This window comes from Urtica dioica, chromosome 4 (genome assembly GCF_054948205.1).
Source record: "Urtica dioica subsp. dioica isolate 48M chromosome 4, U.dioica_male_clone48M_v1_H2, whole genome shotgun sequence".
NCBI classification, from domain to species: Eukaryota; Viridiplantae; Streptophyta; class Magnoliopsida; order Rosales; family Urticaceae; genus Urtica; species Urtica dioica.
In genome coordinates, this window is record NC_142759.1 from 46,253,969 (window position 1) to 46,272,039 (window position 18,071).

At 41.7% G+C, this 18,071-nt stretch overlaps 1 protein-coding gene across 2 annotated transcripts; it reads right to left on the minus strand.

The window, feature by feature from the left end:
• Window positions 1-10,764: 10,764 nt before the first annotated feature.
• Window positions 10,765-12,744, minus strand: LOC149401682 (Cytochrome C oxidase copper chaperone (COX17)). 2 transcript variants are annotated; one of them, XM_089612700.1, is made up of 2 exons: window positions 12,597-12,744; window positions 10,765-11,329 (listed from the first exon to the last, which is right to left on the minus strand). In XM_089612700.1, exon 2 carries the CDS (start codon window positions 11,274-11,276, stop codon window positions 11,037-11,039), a length of 240 nt encoding a protein of 79 aa, XP_089468826.1. In that variant the 5' UTR covers window positions 11,277-11,329; window positions 12,597-12,744; the 3' UTR covers window positions 10,765-11,036. The 2 variants fall into 2 exon arrangements, with proteins under 2 accessions (XP_089468826.1, XP_089468827.1); XM_089612701.1 differs by having other exon boundaries at window positions 10,765-11,320; window positions 12,597-12,720.
• Between the last annotated feature and the right edge of the window lie 5,327 nt (window positions 12,745-18,071).

Here is an 18,071-nt window from a genome sequence, read left to right on the forward strand (position 1 = left end):
GGCGAGACGAGGTGACCGAATGCGCAGGGCTTCCCCGGGCGTCTGACTTAGAGGCGTCGGGCGCCGAACTTGCGATAATTCCGTCCGAATCATTCTTGGACGAGATTCGCTCCGATGACCCCCTAAGGTCGGACTCGGAGGGTCCTGGAGAGGACTTGGAGGCTTCCCTTGCGATGGGGAAGGTGGGGAAAGTACTGGAGTCGGCCAGGGCGGCCTTTGTGTCAGCAGAGCCTTCGGGTTACACTTATGGAAAGTCCTTGGAGAGGACCCCCTAGTACCGAATGGGCGATTCTGTTGCTTCTGAGGGCTTAGACTGCAACGGGGTTGAAGCTGTGAGCGCGCTCACCACCCGAATCTTTAGCACGCTTCGGGAGACGTACAATATTCCTCCCTCGGTGGGGCTGCTTAGGCCTGCCCCCGAGGACCGGCCATCCCGCTCGAGGAACGGGTTCGCGGCCGTCACGATTGGGAGCCTTACTTGTGGGTTACGTATCCCATTTTTCGCCGATCGTTCAGCGGATTCTGACCCAACTAGGGGTCCATGCCTGCCAGATGAGCTCGGCGTTTTATCGCCTGTTGGCTATGAGCTTCATGGAGTGGCACTGCCAGACGCAGCATGCCATGACCGTGGACGATTTTCGTAATCTGGTTGCCGTATTCCCGGCGCCGCTATGATGACAAATAAACCACTCGGCCATGATAAGATTTTGGGCCTTGAGGATTAATTTCATTTCATGGAATTTTACATGAAAATTATAAATTGGTTTTTTTTATGTTGTCATGAACAAATGAAGAAACATCTAGAAGCTCCTTCTAGAAGCCCTTGGCCGTCCAACATAAGGAGAAAAAGAGAGATTATTTTGTGCATTAATGTATGAAGATACTTGCCCAAAAAAAAGGAAACAAATTAACTCTACATGGAAAGGAAGGGGACGGCAAACACAAGGGAAGAGAGAAGCAAAACAAAAGAGGAAACAAATCGAAGGACTTGCATAGCAAGCCTTGGCCGTGTGACATAAGTGAGAAGGAGGGAATATTTGCTCATGAATATGTGATATTCTATAGAAGAGGAAACTACCTTGTTGAAGGTAATCCTTCTCCTATAAATAGGGCCCTCATTCTCATTGTTTTCTCATCCCAAAGTTTTAGAGATTGAGAGCTTCTCTCTCTCTCTCTCTCTCTCTCTCTCTCTCTCTCTCTCTCTCGTTCTTTTCGTTTTTGTTTTCGCACCTAGATCCACATTTGATCTAGTGTTTTAGCTCTTCGACTCTAAGACTTGTTCTTGAGTCGTCGTGTTTAAAAGTGCCCACACACTTATTCCTTCTTACCTCGAGTGATTTATGACATAGAAACTTTCGTTGTTACTCGAGTTCTCGAAGAATGAAGAAAGACGAGCTACGTGGGGAGACGAGCGATTCAACATCCATAAACTTCTCAACTATCAATATTCATAAATCTTAGTAAACGTGTAATCACTTTTAGATAGTTTTAATAATAACATGTGCTTGCTCTTTGTCTAGGTTAGTAAAATTGTTTTACTTGTTTAAAAGAAAATTTTTATTTTCCGCCGCTTGCTCGAAGCGTTAAATCTTTTCTTAACCCTAGATCAATTCCAACATCCCAGCCTTCATGCGACAGTTATGATGCTGCTAGTGGAGCACATTTTTCATGGATGCTAAGATATAGCACCTCACAATCTCATCGGAGCGGAGCCAGGCCGTCAAGGCGTCCTTGTCCTCTTGAGTCGAATAATCATTCGTCTGAGGAGGACACGGGGTGTTGAGTACCCACTTGTGCTTGTCAACTGTAAAAACGATATCGAGGTTACGTTTCCAATCAAGGTAGTTTTCGCCTTCGAGTTTGTTTGAGGAAATGATGGTTGAGAGAGGGTTGAGAGACATCTTGCTGAAATTAAGTTGAAACAAGTTTATGATTAGTCTTTTGGTTTAGGATTTAAGTTTGTTTAAGTTTTTAGGAAGAACAAGACTGAAGAAATCCAAAGGTGTTATGAACGAAATGATACTTTACTCCTTCGAGGGAAGGCCGAAAAGTAAGTGTGTAACCAACCACTTAGTCCATGAGATCTACTTTGAAAAACAATCCACCGAGAGGAGGCCTTGTCTCATCATTTCCTTCTCGGACGTAGCTCTTCTAGAAATGATCAGAGCAAAGCACCGTTAAGTACTCTCATTTAAGAGAGGGCCACGAGGGGGACTCTTAGTCTGGCGATAATTGCACTTTTCATTAGTGTTGGGGATCGTGGGTTGCAAACAACAAGTATAACCTTTCCACTTAGTTTTTAGAGTTGGCACATCGTCTCTTATATGTTCGGAAACACATTTCCTAGTGTATATAGAGATATAGTGGAATTCTAGAAATTGATTCTTAGATCGACATGTTTCTAGGGAGAGCAGTGTTAATGCACAAAGGCACAAGGTACATACTCAGACATTTCCTATTTTCTACAAGAGAAAGTGTGTGAGAAAAGTTTTAACTTTTAACTCACTTGAACACTTGAAGTTTGAGATTACACATCTTCTTGCATCTTCTTGCCAATTAGTCTTTGAGGAGACCCCCCACTTAAATTTTCAAGAGCTAAATGTTTTTTAACATAAGTGATATAGATATAGTTTTGAAAACATTTTTAAAACATATTTGATTTGGATGACAAAATATTTTTCAAGTTTGAAAGTGAAAACAACTTTTCAAAATTCAAACTAGTTTTTATAAAATCTCAATTTCAAGTAAATATTCAAAATATCAAAACTTTTCAATCTTACACATTATGTTTATTATACTTAAAAAAAATTCTCAAGGAAATTTTTCCATTCGAGTTCTAGAACTCTCGGAATGGGATCCGGGATCCGGAATAAAAAATTTTCAGAAATTCTGGAATCCCGGACTGCAAGCACCTCGTAGTAAAAACGCCGTAGACTGCGGCTCCGATGTCCAATTGTCCAATTGGTCGGCCATGGGTGAGGGCCGATCGGCCTCGGTGATGAAGTCTGATGGCCGATCGGCCATGGATGAAGGCTGATCGGCATCGGCGATGAGGTTCAATGGCTGATCGGACATGGACGAAAGCTGATTGGCCTCGGCGACAGGATCCGGCGGCCGATCGGCCATGGACGAGGGCCGATCGGCCTCAGTGGCAATGTCCGATGGTGGATCGGCCCTGGACGTAGGCCGATCAGCGTCGGCGACCAGATCCAGCGGTCGACCGGCCATTGATGAGGGCCGATCCGCCGTGGACAAAGGCCGATCGACCCCAGCATACGCGCACAGAGCTGAGACGAGCGCGCTCGGCCGATCGGCCTCACCAGACGTGCACAACACCGGGTCGGCTGTGCTCGACATCACATCTCCCTCGACGAGCGAGCTTGGCACCAAAGGATCCTCGCCCAAACAGATCCGGGACCGCCCGCCTCTGCAGTCCCATGCGGCTCCGAGGCAGACGAGCCTGGGCCCGGTCGGCCATGCCCACGCCCGAGAGGGGAGGGGGCCGATTGTTGTCAATGGTTCCCACAAGAAGAGTAGTTGTCTTTACTTATTACCATGGGTGAGAGCCGACCTAACCTTGTGAATTTCATACCAAGGCGGAAATCTGGTCACGTCATCGTGTAGATCTGGGGCTGACGGCTCCATGGGTCGACACTTGCCTGATGGGATCGACGTCGCCGACGCCATTCTTCCTCGCAACACATATTCGACGGTGCTTCCTTTAAATCCGATGGAAGAATGTGATCTCCGTGCCCCTTCGCCACTTGAATCAGATCTACGATAAGGAGTCGTCCATCGTCTTCCCCAGGCGATGACGTCAAGATCCGATAAGCTTTTTCACACCACCGGCCTAGCATCAGACCGGTCACCTCCTTTGCGTGCGTTGCCTAGATCCGAGCCCAGGCGCATCGTCTTTGCAGGATAAACTTGATTTACAAACAAATAAATCTCAGGATCTTCATCGCCAATTGTGAGGATGAGGATGAGCCAATCATCTTCGCAGGTCAAAGCTCGTCCATCAAGATCCATGGCGGTCGATTGCGAGGATGAGGATGAGGATGAGCTGGACGATTGTGCGGTGTGCTCCGACGTCGTCCGCGCCGACCAGTGGTGCCATGCTCTTGGCACGTTAGGGCACACGTTCCACCTCCGCGGCGTTGACGCATGACTAGAGTCACAGCTTGCCTGAGAGAGAGAGAGAGAGAGAGAGAGAGAGAGTTGGCATCAATGAAATACTACACTAAATGAATAAATAAAATGTCTTGGAATACTGTAGTAAATAAAATTGAATTGGTAAATGAATAAATGGGCATCAATGAGATACATCATTGAATAAAGAAAACGGTAAAGGAAACAATTGAATTAATACACTATGCAATATATTTGGATAATCATCTTTTGACTTATTCATATGATTCTTCTTTCAAATAAAATGGGATTGCATTAGGGGTATTTCTGACATAAAAACATTGGCTGAAACACCATGTCAGCGAAATTGGCTATTTCTCAAAATAAATGTAAACGATGGAAAATACGCAATCTCAACGTTTGAATTAGGCTAGTTTGTCTAATTATTCTTTTATCATTGCTCAGATATATGTTGACGATATTGTATTTAGTTCAAGTTCGCAGAACTTATGAAACACATCAGCTCAAACTTTATCATTGCTCAAATATATGTTGATGTTATTGTATTTGGTTCAAGTTTGCAAAAGATGGTTAAACAATTTGTTGAACAAATACAACGTGAGGTGAAGATGAGCATGGTGGAGGAGTTATGCTATTTTCTTGGACTTCAAGTGGATAAAAAAGTAGATGGTATCTTCATTTCACATAGCAAATATGCTAAAAACCTGGTGAAAAAGTTTGATTTGGAGAATGCCAGCCAGCCACAAGATGACTCCAATAGCTCTCACATCAAGGCCTATGAACATGGTATTCCATTTTATCAAACACTTTACAAAAGCATGATTGGGAGTTTGTTGTACCTAACTGCAAGCTGGCAAGTTATATCATTTTCAGTGGTGGTGTGTGCATGTTATCAGGCTACTCCAAAGCAGAGCCATCTGGCTAATGTGAAGAGGATCATAAAATATGTGTGTGGCACAGTAAATTATGGCATCTGGTACACCGAAGACACTAGGACAAAAATCGTCATCTGGTGTGACGGATGTCGCACCAAATAAGTCAAAAGTCGCACCTAATAGTTTATTAGGTGCGACATTAGGTGCGACAAAGTCGCACCTAAAAGCCCGTCGTTAAAGGCATTAGGTACGACATGTCGCATCTAATAGTCATACCTTTAGGTGCGACATTTTCGGGTGCGACATGTCGCACCTAATGCCCAAACTATTTTCCTGCCAAATTTATTAAAATTGGCGGGTATATTCATATCAGGTACGACAATGTCGCACCTAATACCCTTCCCGCCATTATATTCGGTGCGACGAATATGTTTTTTTAATTAAAAAAAATTACAAAATTAGAAATTAGAAAATTAAATCAAAATTCATTTAAAATTAAATAAAAATTAATTAACAAAGTTCTAAATTAGAAATAATATTATGAAAAGTGAATTGTTAATTAAAAATACAAATTCATTCTAACACTGGGTAGAGATTGCTGTAAAAATACAAATGTTATACACTACACTACATGGATGAAATACTGAGTACAACTACAGAGAAACAGAGTCTGTGTTGCACTTAGCTTCAAGTGTCTTCTCGAATTCTTCGATGGATTTGAACAGCTCCGAGAAGTTTCCCTTTCCAAAGCCTCCACACGCCCCTTTCTGATACGAATTCCCTTCCTCGTCCTTCATCATGCACCCAATTCTCTGGATTATCTCTATAAATATCGTCGGCCCGAAAATGTTTGATTCACTCAAGTTAGAAACAACACATATCACTGTCAATTGCAGTGAGCGAAAGGCATAGGTACCTGTCGCCGATTGGCTTGGTGAAGATCTGAAGGAGAGTGCCGTGATCATCGCGGTCGACGAGAATCCCCAAGTCCTGGCAGTCGCGCATCTACTGCTCCGATAAAATCGCTGACCAACCCCGTTTCGTTGTCGCTCGCGTGACACCTCCGCCACTCTTTGGACAGCCTCCTCGCCGTCCCGAGCCGTTGGCCCAAGCCCTGTTCAGCCCACCTAACCAAGCCGAGACTCTCGACAACCAACTCACAACAAGACCAAACTTCACGACCATTTACGAATCCAAACAATAAAATGAAATCTGAAACCAACTTCATTTACAAGCTAGATAAACTACATCAATCTCAACTTCAGTAGGCAGGGATTTAAAAACAAAATTCTCAGATTCATGGTTTCAATCTCACGGCAAAATCAATCAACATGAACCACAAAGCCAACCAGTTACACAGACAAGCTCATAATTCAAAACCTATACTCAAATAACAAGCAAACAACTCAAAATCACGTCACAAAAATCAAGTTCAACTCCGTATCAAACTCAAACACACGGCCAGCACCAATATCACACGGCCAAGACCCAATTCAAAGCCAAACTCAGTCTAAATCAGGAACAAATCATCCCTACTTTCAGAATTATCATTGAATCCATCTTCAAACATGTGAACATCATCAATTTCGTTCCAAACTAAAAACCCCCAAATCAAAAAAATGAAACCCTAATTCCGGATTCAAAATTAGGGAAGATGAATTTCCTCACCTAATTGAGCCCTGGTTGTCCTCTTCCCCTCTTATTATGGCGTCTCCTCTCAGTCCGGCATCCTCGGCGCCTCGCGGAGGTGCTCGTCTTCTCGGCTGAAATGCGTGCGCTCGAGGTGGTTCCGAGTCTCGGTGATTGTCAGCCGAGCTTCTTCTTCACGATCTCAACTTTGTCTCGCTCTCTCGCTCTTTTCCTCCTTCTTGCTCTCTCGGCTTCTCTCTCCCCCCTCTCTCTCTCTCTCTCTCTCTCTCTCTCTCTCTCTCTCTCTCTCTCTCTCTCTGTGCTCGGTTCTCTTCTTCTTCATTCTTTTCCTTTCCTTTCTTTCTCTTTCTTTCTTTCTTTCTTTCGCTCGTTCTTTCTTCTTTTTTTTCTTTCCCATTTCTTTCTTTCTCTCGTGTTGGTGATAAAAATTCGGAGGGATTTCATTGGGTGCGACAATTTCATATTAGGTGCGACAATGTCGCACCGAATAACACTAAACATTAGCGAAATTTTTAGTTATCCGGATGAGTATCCAGTGCGACTATTAGGTGTGACATGTCGCACCTAATACCCTTCCGCACCCAATATGTTAATTTGTAGTAGTGAGACACTAGCTCAAGTTTAGTGGGCTTCTATGATGCAGAATGGGCAGACAGCGCTAAAAATCGAAAGAGCACGTCTGAAGGTTGTTTCTTCTTAGGAAATAATCTTGCTTCCTGGTTCAGTAAGAAACAAAACAACATTTCATCATCTACAGTAGAGGCAGAATATATAATAGTTGGAAGTAGTTGTGCTCAAATGGTGTGGATAAAGCAGACGTTGTTCGAGTATGGGGTTGACCAAGATGTTATGACTCTCTACTACGGCAATATGAGTTCTATAAGAATATCAAAGAATCATGTGCAACATTTTATGACCAAGCACATCTATATCATGCATCATTTTATCAGGGAATTCATTTAAAAGAAGATCATTGAGTTTAATCATGTGTCCAAAAGAAACAGTTGGCTGATATCTTCATGAAGCCTCTTGAACGTGTGCAATTTGAGACACTTAGATCCTCATTGTGTCTTTGTGTTATTGATAATTAATTTTCTCATTGCATTTGTCCGTAAACCAGGGACTTTTACAAGATTTATTTTTTTGTGGTTGGCGTGGATTAAAAGGGTGTGTGACGCATTTTATGTTTGAAGATCGTATTAAAGGAAATGTCGGGTTTTGGCTGAGAAATAATATTTTTATTTGATTTAATTGAGGTTCAACTTTATGACACGTGTCTAAATCAGGTAAGTGTCATTAAACCGTTCTTGCTTCTTGAGAATAATACTCATTGCCTCATTACCTTGTTCGACACTTTCTCTCTATTGTTTAATAAAGATCTCTTAGAAAACCTAGTTTTCTCTCTTTGAAATTCACCGCTATTTCTTGTGCTTCTCTCTGATTTATGCAAAAATGGTGGCCACTAGTGCGTCCAAGCTTGTTCTTGTTCATGGCCGTGTCTCTGATGCAACAAATTCCTCCTCAGCGATGCTTATTACTCTTCTGTGTATTATCGCTGACGTCACCTCCGTGGCGAACATCGACATGAATCTAAAGAATTCTCAGTCAGTCGAGGATAGTACCGAAGAGAAAAAAAATTACACAAATCTTCATGCAGTGGATTCTTCTTGTTCTTCATCTTCAAGGTGGAGTTCATCAATCGGGTAATTGAAGTCACGTAGGAGCAGAGATAGATTCCTTCTAGACTGGTGATCTTCTTGATCTCAACAGTTTTCTCTTTGATCTCAGCCTCAAGGTGTTTGAATATCATCTCCTTCATGGCAGCAGAGAAGTTTTGAGAAGTACCTGCAAATGAGGAAGATGGTTGAACATCTTCTTGACCACCTAGAGCAGCTTGATCCACCGCAATGTCGTTAGCAACTTTCCTAGTGAATAGTTTAGGATCAACATTGAAACGAAAAGGCTCTCCAGACAAAGCATTATGATCAGCTTTCAAACTGGGACATTGCTTGATCACCAATTCGTAGCTCAGAGAAGCGAAGCCAATCGAACGCTTGACCTTGTCAGATGCACCATGAGCAGCAATTTGATCGAAAGTGACTTGACCAATATCCAATTTTCTCTTGTTTCCAACAGCATATAGCAATTTGATCAAAAGTGACTTGACCAATATCAAATTTGATTAGGGAACCAGTTCTTGATGGCAATGCCATATAACAGAGACCTTTCATTTCTAGTGAGAGCACAAGCAATCTTCTAAAAATCAGACTCCCCCTGAAATCCGTCGAGTGAGTCTGTGCCATAGAAGACATTGATAGCACTAGGGGTAATGGACATCTCATTTCCTCTGATGTTGAACAGACTATGATGTCAATTTCTAGCATCTCCAAACTTCTCAGGCATATTTGAAATGACCTCACGAACAATCTGAACAGAGAACTTCTTGGAAGTTTACCTCTCTCAAAAGAGATACAATTTTTGGAAATGTGTACTTCTCTTCCGCCACAAGCTTCTCATGAATCACAGATCACTTCATCACATCGTCTCACCTTTCCGCATAGGTCTAAGAAGCAAACTACACACCTCTTCTGTAGAAACCAAGTGCTGATGAAGATGCACCCTTCTTCCTTCGAGGACTCCTCTTTGTCTAAGCAAGTTCGGGCTTATTGTAGTTTTAAATTTATATATAGGCTTATTGAGTGGTTAATTTTATTTTTTTAATTTTTTATTTGTGAATTCGGTTCATGAGTAACGAGTATTGAATTTCCACACCTGCTACCCAGTGGGTAATACCCATTACCCGACTTGTTTGAGAAAACATTTTAACGGGTATGGGTCAACGAGTATTTTTTCTTACCGGTATAGGTCCACTCATTCATATCCGAACCTGTTGCTATTCCCAGCTAAGACCACTATATTTCGGTACAATCTCTTTTGATGGGAACAAATTCTCTTAGCAATAAAATAATATCCACATACAAATTGCTAAAGAAGAAATGGTTTGATCCTATTATTTTTATTTCTCGAACACCCATGAATCGAGGTCCTAATGCATATTGATACAAATAGTCCAATGAGAGCAAAAATGTAAAAGAAAATTTCATTTATGGGCAGAAGAGCTATTTTCAAGTAGTGTTCGATGAATTACGTATGACTAAAATATTTAAGCTTGACGCAATGGTATAAAATTGATCAATTGGTATTTATAAAAATAATATAGCTATAAAACAATTCTATAAAGAATAGACAAATATCTTTATAAAAATTTTGTGTTTTAAAAGCTAAAATTTGTTAAATATCGACTTACAACACAAAAGAGTATAATAGTTACTATAAAAATTATATATATATATATATATATATATATATATATATATATATATATACACACACGTGCGTGCGTGCAATAGAAATGAATAGGTTTTAGTGGGAAAAAAAAATCCAAATGAAAAAAATATTTATAAATTTGAATTTGAGTGCTTCACAATTTTTATTTCCTCTATAAATAGAAGGGAAACTCGTGGTAATCTCATACATATATCAATTAAGAGGTCTTGATGTAGTGCCTCATCATGGGTTGTAGAAATGTATACCATGTAATCTTGGCCAAAGTGTTACTAAAAAAAAAAAAAAAAAAAAACAACAACTCTAGCTATGACAAAAATAAGAACAAGTAATATTCTAATAAAACTCTTACTGAATCTAGAAAGAATCGATTTCTCCCGTCTTCTCTTCTTATTTCTGATACGGAACAAAATTATTATCTTAGTTAGAACCCACTAAGAACAACGTGTTACTCGCATTAAGAAGTACGTACTCACTATGTATTAATTATTGTGTCCGGGAAAATTGAATCGGGAGCGTACAAAGTCGCAAGAATCGCCAATACCACTAGACCAACACCCGGGTTTTAAATTCTTGGTAACATATACTCACCTCTTTCAGCCTAATTCAAGGACTTCGTTGTGTCTTACATTTCAACATGCAACATTAGATATTCTAGTTGAGTTTTGAAAGGCTTGGTTATGGAGGTGAGTCTATTGCATGCAATTGAGAAAATATAGGAGAAATAACCAAAAAAAAAAAAAGATTACTGGCAAATATTTGTTTCAGGCAGGAATCTGATTACCGAGTAATTTCTGATGACAACATAATCAATGGAAGAATGTCAATTCTTTTATCAGAATTGTGCCAGCGTATCTCAAAAATAAATTATGAGTAAATCAAGTAAGGACTGAAATTCCCTTTTGATGTTCCATATTGTATTACCTTCTTTATATGTGCTATTCTAAGGTACACTGTTTAAAGTCATTCCCTTTATTAAATACATTTATGTAAAACTCAACCACCTTTCATTTAGTATTAAATATTGAAGCCCTCAGCGCGGAGACACTGCCGATGAGCCTCGATCCATTTGGCACAAGCCTCTTCGCCGTGCTCCACAATGCACTCGTCTCTCAGCCTCTTTGTGTCGGGACAAGCGCAGCATATCTTCTTCTTCGGCTTCGCCGGATTGTTGACCAGCGGCGACCCCTGTTTTTCCTTTGACTCCAACAGAGACACCGCAGATGAAGTTATTTCTGTTGATGGAAGGCCGCCCATGTTGAGAGAGACAGAGAAACTCTCGGAGAGCAAGTTCACAATCACTGAACACACTAATAGAGAACACCAAAACCGTTAGCATTAAAATTTATAAATAACCGAAATGAGATGGCTTTGTTCAAAAAAAAAAAAACACAGCGCAATATCGTGAAAAGATAGCATGCATTCTTGTCACAAAAATAAACCGACTCCTTGTTAATAAAGAAAGTATCGTGCAGATACTACACTGCGTATGTAATGAAGATGGGTTTTCTTTCTTTCTTTCTTTTTCAATGGTTAGATTAGAATATGCATATTGTAAGCCTAATGGGATCCACAGTATCATTAGCTCATTAAAAAAAAAAATTATAATAATAATCAAAGATAAACCAATTCCAATCCAAAATCCAATCTCTATCTAATGCACCAATTAACAATGTAAAAGAATAAGAAGATATATATATTATATATATATATATATATATATATATATATACATATAAGTGTGACAGCGGTGAACTTGCTTATACTTTGTTTAGTTCACTTCAGTGTTACAGCCAACAGGATTCCAAAATCTAATTCACAACAAGTTACTCGTATTATATTGATATTATATATGTAAACAAACACAAAAATAAAAATCCAAGTTTAACATTGAAAAGCACCTCGAATGGTACCGACAAATTCTAATTCAAAAAACTAAATTCACAGTCAAGTTTGGATCGATAATATTAGCTCATGCAAGAAAAATTAAGGCAATCAATCAATGATATCACATCTAAAAGCCAATTTCAAAGACTAACCCATCGATTGCCAGCAACGAGATAACAAAAAACGCATACATATGCGACACAAGACAAGGGTGAACTCGGTCCAAATCTTAAACTCAAGACCAAATTCCAACACCACAAAAAACCACGATTGACCCCAAATCAGAAACTCACGAGCTCAGTATGACTTGTCGTTTAGTGATCGGTCAAAGGTGGCTAGGCTAGGTGACTCACGGAGGAGACAGGCTGAGAGAGAGAGAGAGAGAGAATTAGGTCTGATTTGTGCGTGGTACATTTGAGGAAGAATCAGGAATTTTGGTTGAGGTATTATATGTAGAGGTAGGTCTTGAATGCTATCAAACACGTCAATTTGGTTTGAGGAGTCAAAAACCCCAAACCAACAAGATTGACGAAGGAAAGTATTCATAAGGACTTTCTCAGTACACAAACGAAAGTAAGAACAGCGAATTCAAAGGATTATACGAAATAAATACAATTTGAACAAGCAATACGTATCCATAATCTTTGAACAAAGCAAATAATTAGATTACAAGGGATTAGAAAAACTTACGAGACTGAAAACGTTCGACGACTTGGTTGTTCGATTAAATGCAGAGGATAACGATAGAGAGAGCAGAGAAGAAGATCGGAAATCGTGTTTTTCCCTCGGAACTTTCTTTGATTTTCCAAGCCTTTTCATGGGTTGCGTTTTACACGTGTATTACTGGGCTCAATGTGGGCCAACAGTAGACAAGGCCCAATATTGTCATATAGTATTGGGATGTTTTTGCTATTCTAGGACCAAAAAAATGCCTGAATTCCAACGATGTTGTTTTTTTTTTAATTAATGACATTTTTGGCCCCTCGTCTTTGACCTCTTTAACACATTGGTCCATGATTAAAAAAACCTGTAGTCTTGGCCCATTATGATAGTCACTTTTTCACTTTCAATCCTTCTGTTAAAAAAACCGTCAAAACAGATGAAAAATGGATCATGTGCGTATCACGTGTCTTTTAAATGAGGACAAAATCGTAATTTAATAATAAATTAAAAAACAAATCATATTACAATTAAAATTAATAAAATAAAAATAAGAATTCTAAAAATAAAAACAAATCATCTTCTTCTTCTCTCTCTCTGTATACGTTTTCTTTCTCTTCTCTTCCTCTCCTTCTTCTTTCGCTCAAGATCCGGCCGATCATCACCACTACCTCTCCTTCCTCATCTTTCTTTCTTTCTTCTTCTTCTTCTTCTTCTTCTTCTTCTTCTTCTTCTTCTTCTTCTTCTTCTTCTTCTTCTTCTTCTTCAGTCACGCGCGCCATCAACCGAGCTCGACTGTGTCGCGCCTCCGCCGAGGCCGAGAGAGATCGCCGCGAGCCACCAAGGACATTTTAATCACTGTGCGCGTCCTCGGCGAGTATTTCCCGGGAGTCGGTGTCGCAGAAAGCTATGGTGGCCACCAGAACACTGTGGGCCATATCATCGAAATTACCCCCCCTTTTTTTTACGGTCTTGTATTCAATCACTTCTCATTTCGCTAACATATTTCTAACAATTTCTTGCAGGTTTTCGGAGTCGACATACACCCAGGTAAAATTCGATTCGACATGAGTGAGGGTCTTCGACTAAGAAGCTTCTCATTTGTATATTCAAATAGTCACGAAAGACCGCTTGATTATGAAAAAAAAAGTACAGAGAAACAAAAATTTTTGGTTTCTGCTATGTAGAACAAAAACAAAGCCAATAGTGTCCTTGTGTTAATGTTAGTCTAAAATATTTTTTGGTTTCTGCTATGTAGAACAAAAACAAAGCCAAATAGTCACGGAACTACGCCCGCCAAGTGTTCGACGAATTGCCCCACAGAACACTCTCCGCCTACAACTACGTGATATTCGGCCACCTGAACTACGCCCGCCAAGTGTTCGACGAATTGCCCCACAGTCTATTGACACCCAAATCAAGAGTTCGAAAAAGAATCGTTCGGAAATTTCTCAAGATTATTGAGCTCGAAGAAGAAAAAACATGGTAATCATTCTATTGATTTTCGCTTATCTTCTCTGAATTTTTTTCCCAGAATCATCTTCATCGTCGTCTTCGTAATGGAATATTGGTTTTTTTTTGCGTTCTACAGTTGTTTTTTTTAGGGTTGGGCAATGAAAATAAGGCAGTGGCTCCTTATTTTTTAGGGTTGGGCAGCGAATATAAGGCAGTGGCTTCTTAAGACTGCCCCGCCGCCTTATTTTTAGGGTTTTTCGCTGCCGGAGGTGCGAGGCGGAGTGGCTCTTCTTCTCTCGGGAGTGGGTCGTGATTCAGATCGTTCTTGGCTTTTTTTTCTTTTTTTTTTGTCAAATTATTAGATGTGAAGGGCATTTTAATAACTAAAAATTGTATAGATGAGAAGGGCATTTTAATAACTTTACTCTTTTTATTCGACACGTAAGCATTTTCTGTCTATTTTGACACTAAAAGTAACAGAAGGATTGTAATTGAAAATTTGATTATCATAAAGGATCAAAATGGCAGTTTTTTTTAACGGAGGACCAAGGTGTTAAAGAGGTCAAAGACGAGGGACCAAAAATGTCATTAATTCTTTTCTTTTTCTTTCAAAAAGTACTTTGTCAAGAGAGAGAATTTTTTTTCTCCCTTTTACCCTCATTTTAAGTGAAGGTAATGATAATTTTACCCTTTCTCTAGCTTTCATTATAACATATTAGTTTAAATTAAAACAATTAATTAACTTCCCTCCCCTCATAATAACTATAGAACCACCTCTGTCTCTCTCTCTCTCTCTCTCTCTCTCTCTCCGACCATTCCCTTTCTTCACTTTCGTACGAAGAAAAAAAATAAAAAAAGGCCCACTTTCCTTCGCCGACCCATTTCTTTCGCCGTTTTCTTCTTCTTCACTCTCATTCGCCGACCGAAATGAAGACAAAATCTGGTCCTCCAACAAAGAAACTCACAATCTAGAAAACGTTCGAAACATGATTCTCATCACCACCCACAAAAAACCTCTGCCTGAGATACATGCAACATCGCGTCGGAGTACATGAGTGCATCATGATGCCATAGCCCTAAATGAAAAGGCAGCTCATGTGACTAAGAAATCTACAGCGGCAAAGAAGCGAAAGCCATCAGCGCTGCCAAAGTCTTCTGGCAAACACCAGAAAACTAAGGACCCTTTGATCGTCTTTCTCCTCTGATTTCGACGTCGACGCATTCGTCATGGCCCCGTGCAGAACAAACCCATGCCGGAAGGTTAGTTTTTTGTAATTTGTTATGAAATTTTTGTGTTTTCCATAAAGGAAAAAATGGGATGTATTCCTCTAGTCAATGAAGAACAAGGAAATGGATTTCCGTAAGCTCTTAGTAATCATGAGAGAACATTTAGTATGGCTTTGAGCCTATGTAAAATAAAGAAAGTATAGAGAAAGTGAGGTTGAGATTGATCTTCCTTCAATTCTAGAGAGAACAGAAGCAAGATATTTCTCTTTGTGTGGTTGTGAGATCGAGAGTGATGTGTATGAGACATGATGAAGAAAAAGATGTGTGAAAGGGGTGTCTTGGCCATGTATTGTGGAATGGCCATACATTCATTTGGTCTAGATTGCTTGGTCGTACGGCCAAGGAAATGGCCGTATGGCCATTAGGCTTGAAGGTTTTGGCCATACGATGTTGTGGAATTGCCCTAAGGCCATTTGGTTTAAAGGGTTTGGCTGTACGGCCATCTTGTTGGGGGTCATTGGCCGTATGGCCATTTGGTTTAGATGGTTAGCCGTATGGCCTTGGGATGGCTGTACGGCCATCTTGTTGGGGATCATTGGCCGTACAGCCTTAGGGATGGTTGTACGGCCATCTTGTTTGAGGGTCATTGGTCGTACGGCCATCATGTTTGAAGGTCGTTGGCCGTATGGCCAAGTAAATGGTCGTACGGCCTTGTATGATTGGGGCTTTGGCTATACGGCCCTTATGGCATGGTGTTTTTGCCTATGGTTGAGCCTTTCTTTCCGTGGTCGAGTCGTGGTCGAGCCTTTTGTCCATGGAAAAGTTGTGGCAAGGGCACGGCGAGGGCAAGGCAAGCCAAAGCATGGCAAGGAAATGGTAATGGCTAGGTGAGTCAAGGCGTTTCAAGGGTATGGCGAGGGCAAGGCAAGTCAAGATGTGGCACTCAATGGCAAGGTGAGCCGTGGCAAGGGCACGACGAAGGCTAGGCGAGTCAAGGCGTGGCAAGGGCACGGCAAGGATAAGAGGCGAGTCAAGGCGTGGCACGGCTAGGGCAAGGTTAATCAGGGAAAGACTCCTTAGACTAAGGTCGAGGCTTGGTAAGGTTTTGAGAGACTTGTTATGCTTTGGTTGAGGCGTGTTAGTTGCTTGGGTGAGTGACTTGCGCGAGTGCGAGTGACGGCGAGTTCCTATACGTGGTGGCCGTGGTAGTGACCACACGACTAGGAAGTTCCCGCACTACTACAAATTCACATTTCTGGTGCGGAAGGGTATTAGCTGCGACATGTCGCACCTAAGCACATATTAGGTGCGGCATGTCGCACCAGATATTCCTCCAGATGACTAAAAATTTCGCTAATGTTTAGTGGTATTCGGTGCAACAGTGTCGCACCGGATATATAAATGTCGCACCTAATACTTTTAGGTGCGACAAATGTAGCACCCAATACTATTAGGTGCGACAGCTGTCACACCTAATGGTTTTAAAATTCAAACCTGTCAGGAAAATCCCCCCGAAAATATTTGGTTATGTGATTTCATATCAGGTGCGACATTGGGTGGGTGCGACATTGTCGCACCAATAGTTTTAGGGTATTATAAATAACCGAGCCTCCTTTCTTCCTCGCCCGAGTCTCCCTTCAAATCTTTGTCTGCATCTCTCTCTCTCAATCTCACTCTCCCCCTCTCTGACCCATCTCCGGCCCGAGTCTCATCTCCGTCGACCACAGCGCCGTGACCAGCTCCGTCCCGGTACGCCTCTTTCTCTCTTTCTCTGACTCACCTCTCTCCCTCCATCTCACCCTTTTCCTCTCCGACGTGACCAGCCCACATCCCTGTCCCCGTCGCCCTGATAAAAAGAGTCCCCGCTGCCCCGGCCTACCCCACGTCCAGCCTGCTGCCCCGCCCGCCTCGCGTCCAGCTCCGCTGCCCCGCCGCCTCGCGTCCAGCCCAGCCCCGGCTGCGCCCCACACCGCCCCGGGACCAGCTCGCTGCCCTGCCGCCCCGCGCCCAGCCCTGCCGCCCCGCGATCAGCCCCGCTTCCCCGCCCCACCCCACGACCAACCCCGCTGCCCCGTCGCCCCGCGTCCAGCCCCCGCTGCCCCGCCATCCCGCGACCAACCCCGCTGCCCCGCATTTTCCGGCGATGCTCCAATGACCAACCTCCGCTGGAATCTCAAGCCTAAAATTTCCAGAATGGTAAATCTCTTCAAAACGAACACAATGCAAAAAGAATCACATCATTCGGAGTTTGGATGGAAGAGATATGATAAAAAGAAATTTCAACACAAACCCACCTTTTCTTCGACATCGGCCATGCTTTTCCGACGAACGGAAGCAGCTCCTCGAACAAAGTTTGTACTCAAAACGATCCTTTTGATGATTACTTTGTGATAGTGGTGGAGGTGTATCTCACCTCCTACCTGTTTGGTCAGAAAATGGCCGGAAAGAAGGAGAGAAAAAAAGGGAAAAAAAATTGGGAGAGATATAGATGAGAGAGAGAGAGAGAGTGTGTGTACGGGAGAAGTGAGCAGAGAGAGTGTGAGGTTTTAAAATACCCATTTTAGTCAATGGTTAAAATATGACCAAATATGGTCCAAATGTTAATAAAAAAGGGGCTTACAATACCTCTCTCCTTAAGAAATTTCATCCTCGAAATTAGACAAAAAGATGTGGATAATGCTCTTGAATATCCGACTCGATCTCCCATGTCGACTCTTCAGCCCCATGATGTTGCCAAAGTACTTTTACAAGTGGAATCTTCGGCCTTCTCAAAACTTTAACTTGGCGTTCCAAGATTTGAGTTGGAACCTCTTCATAAGTCAC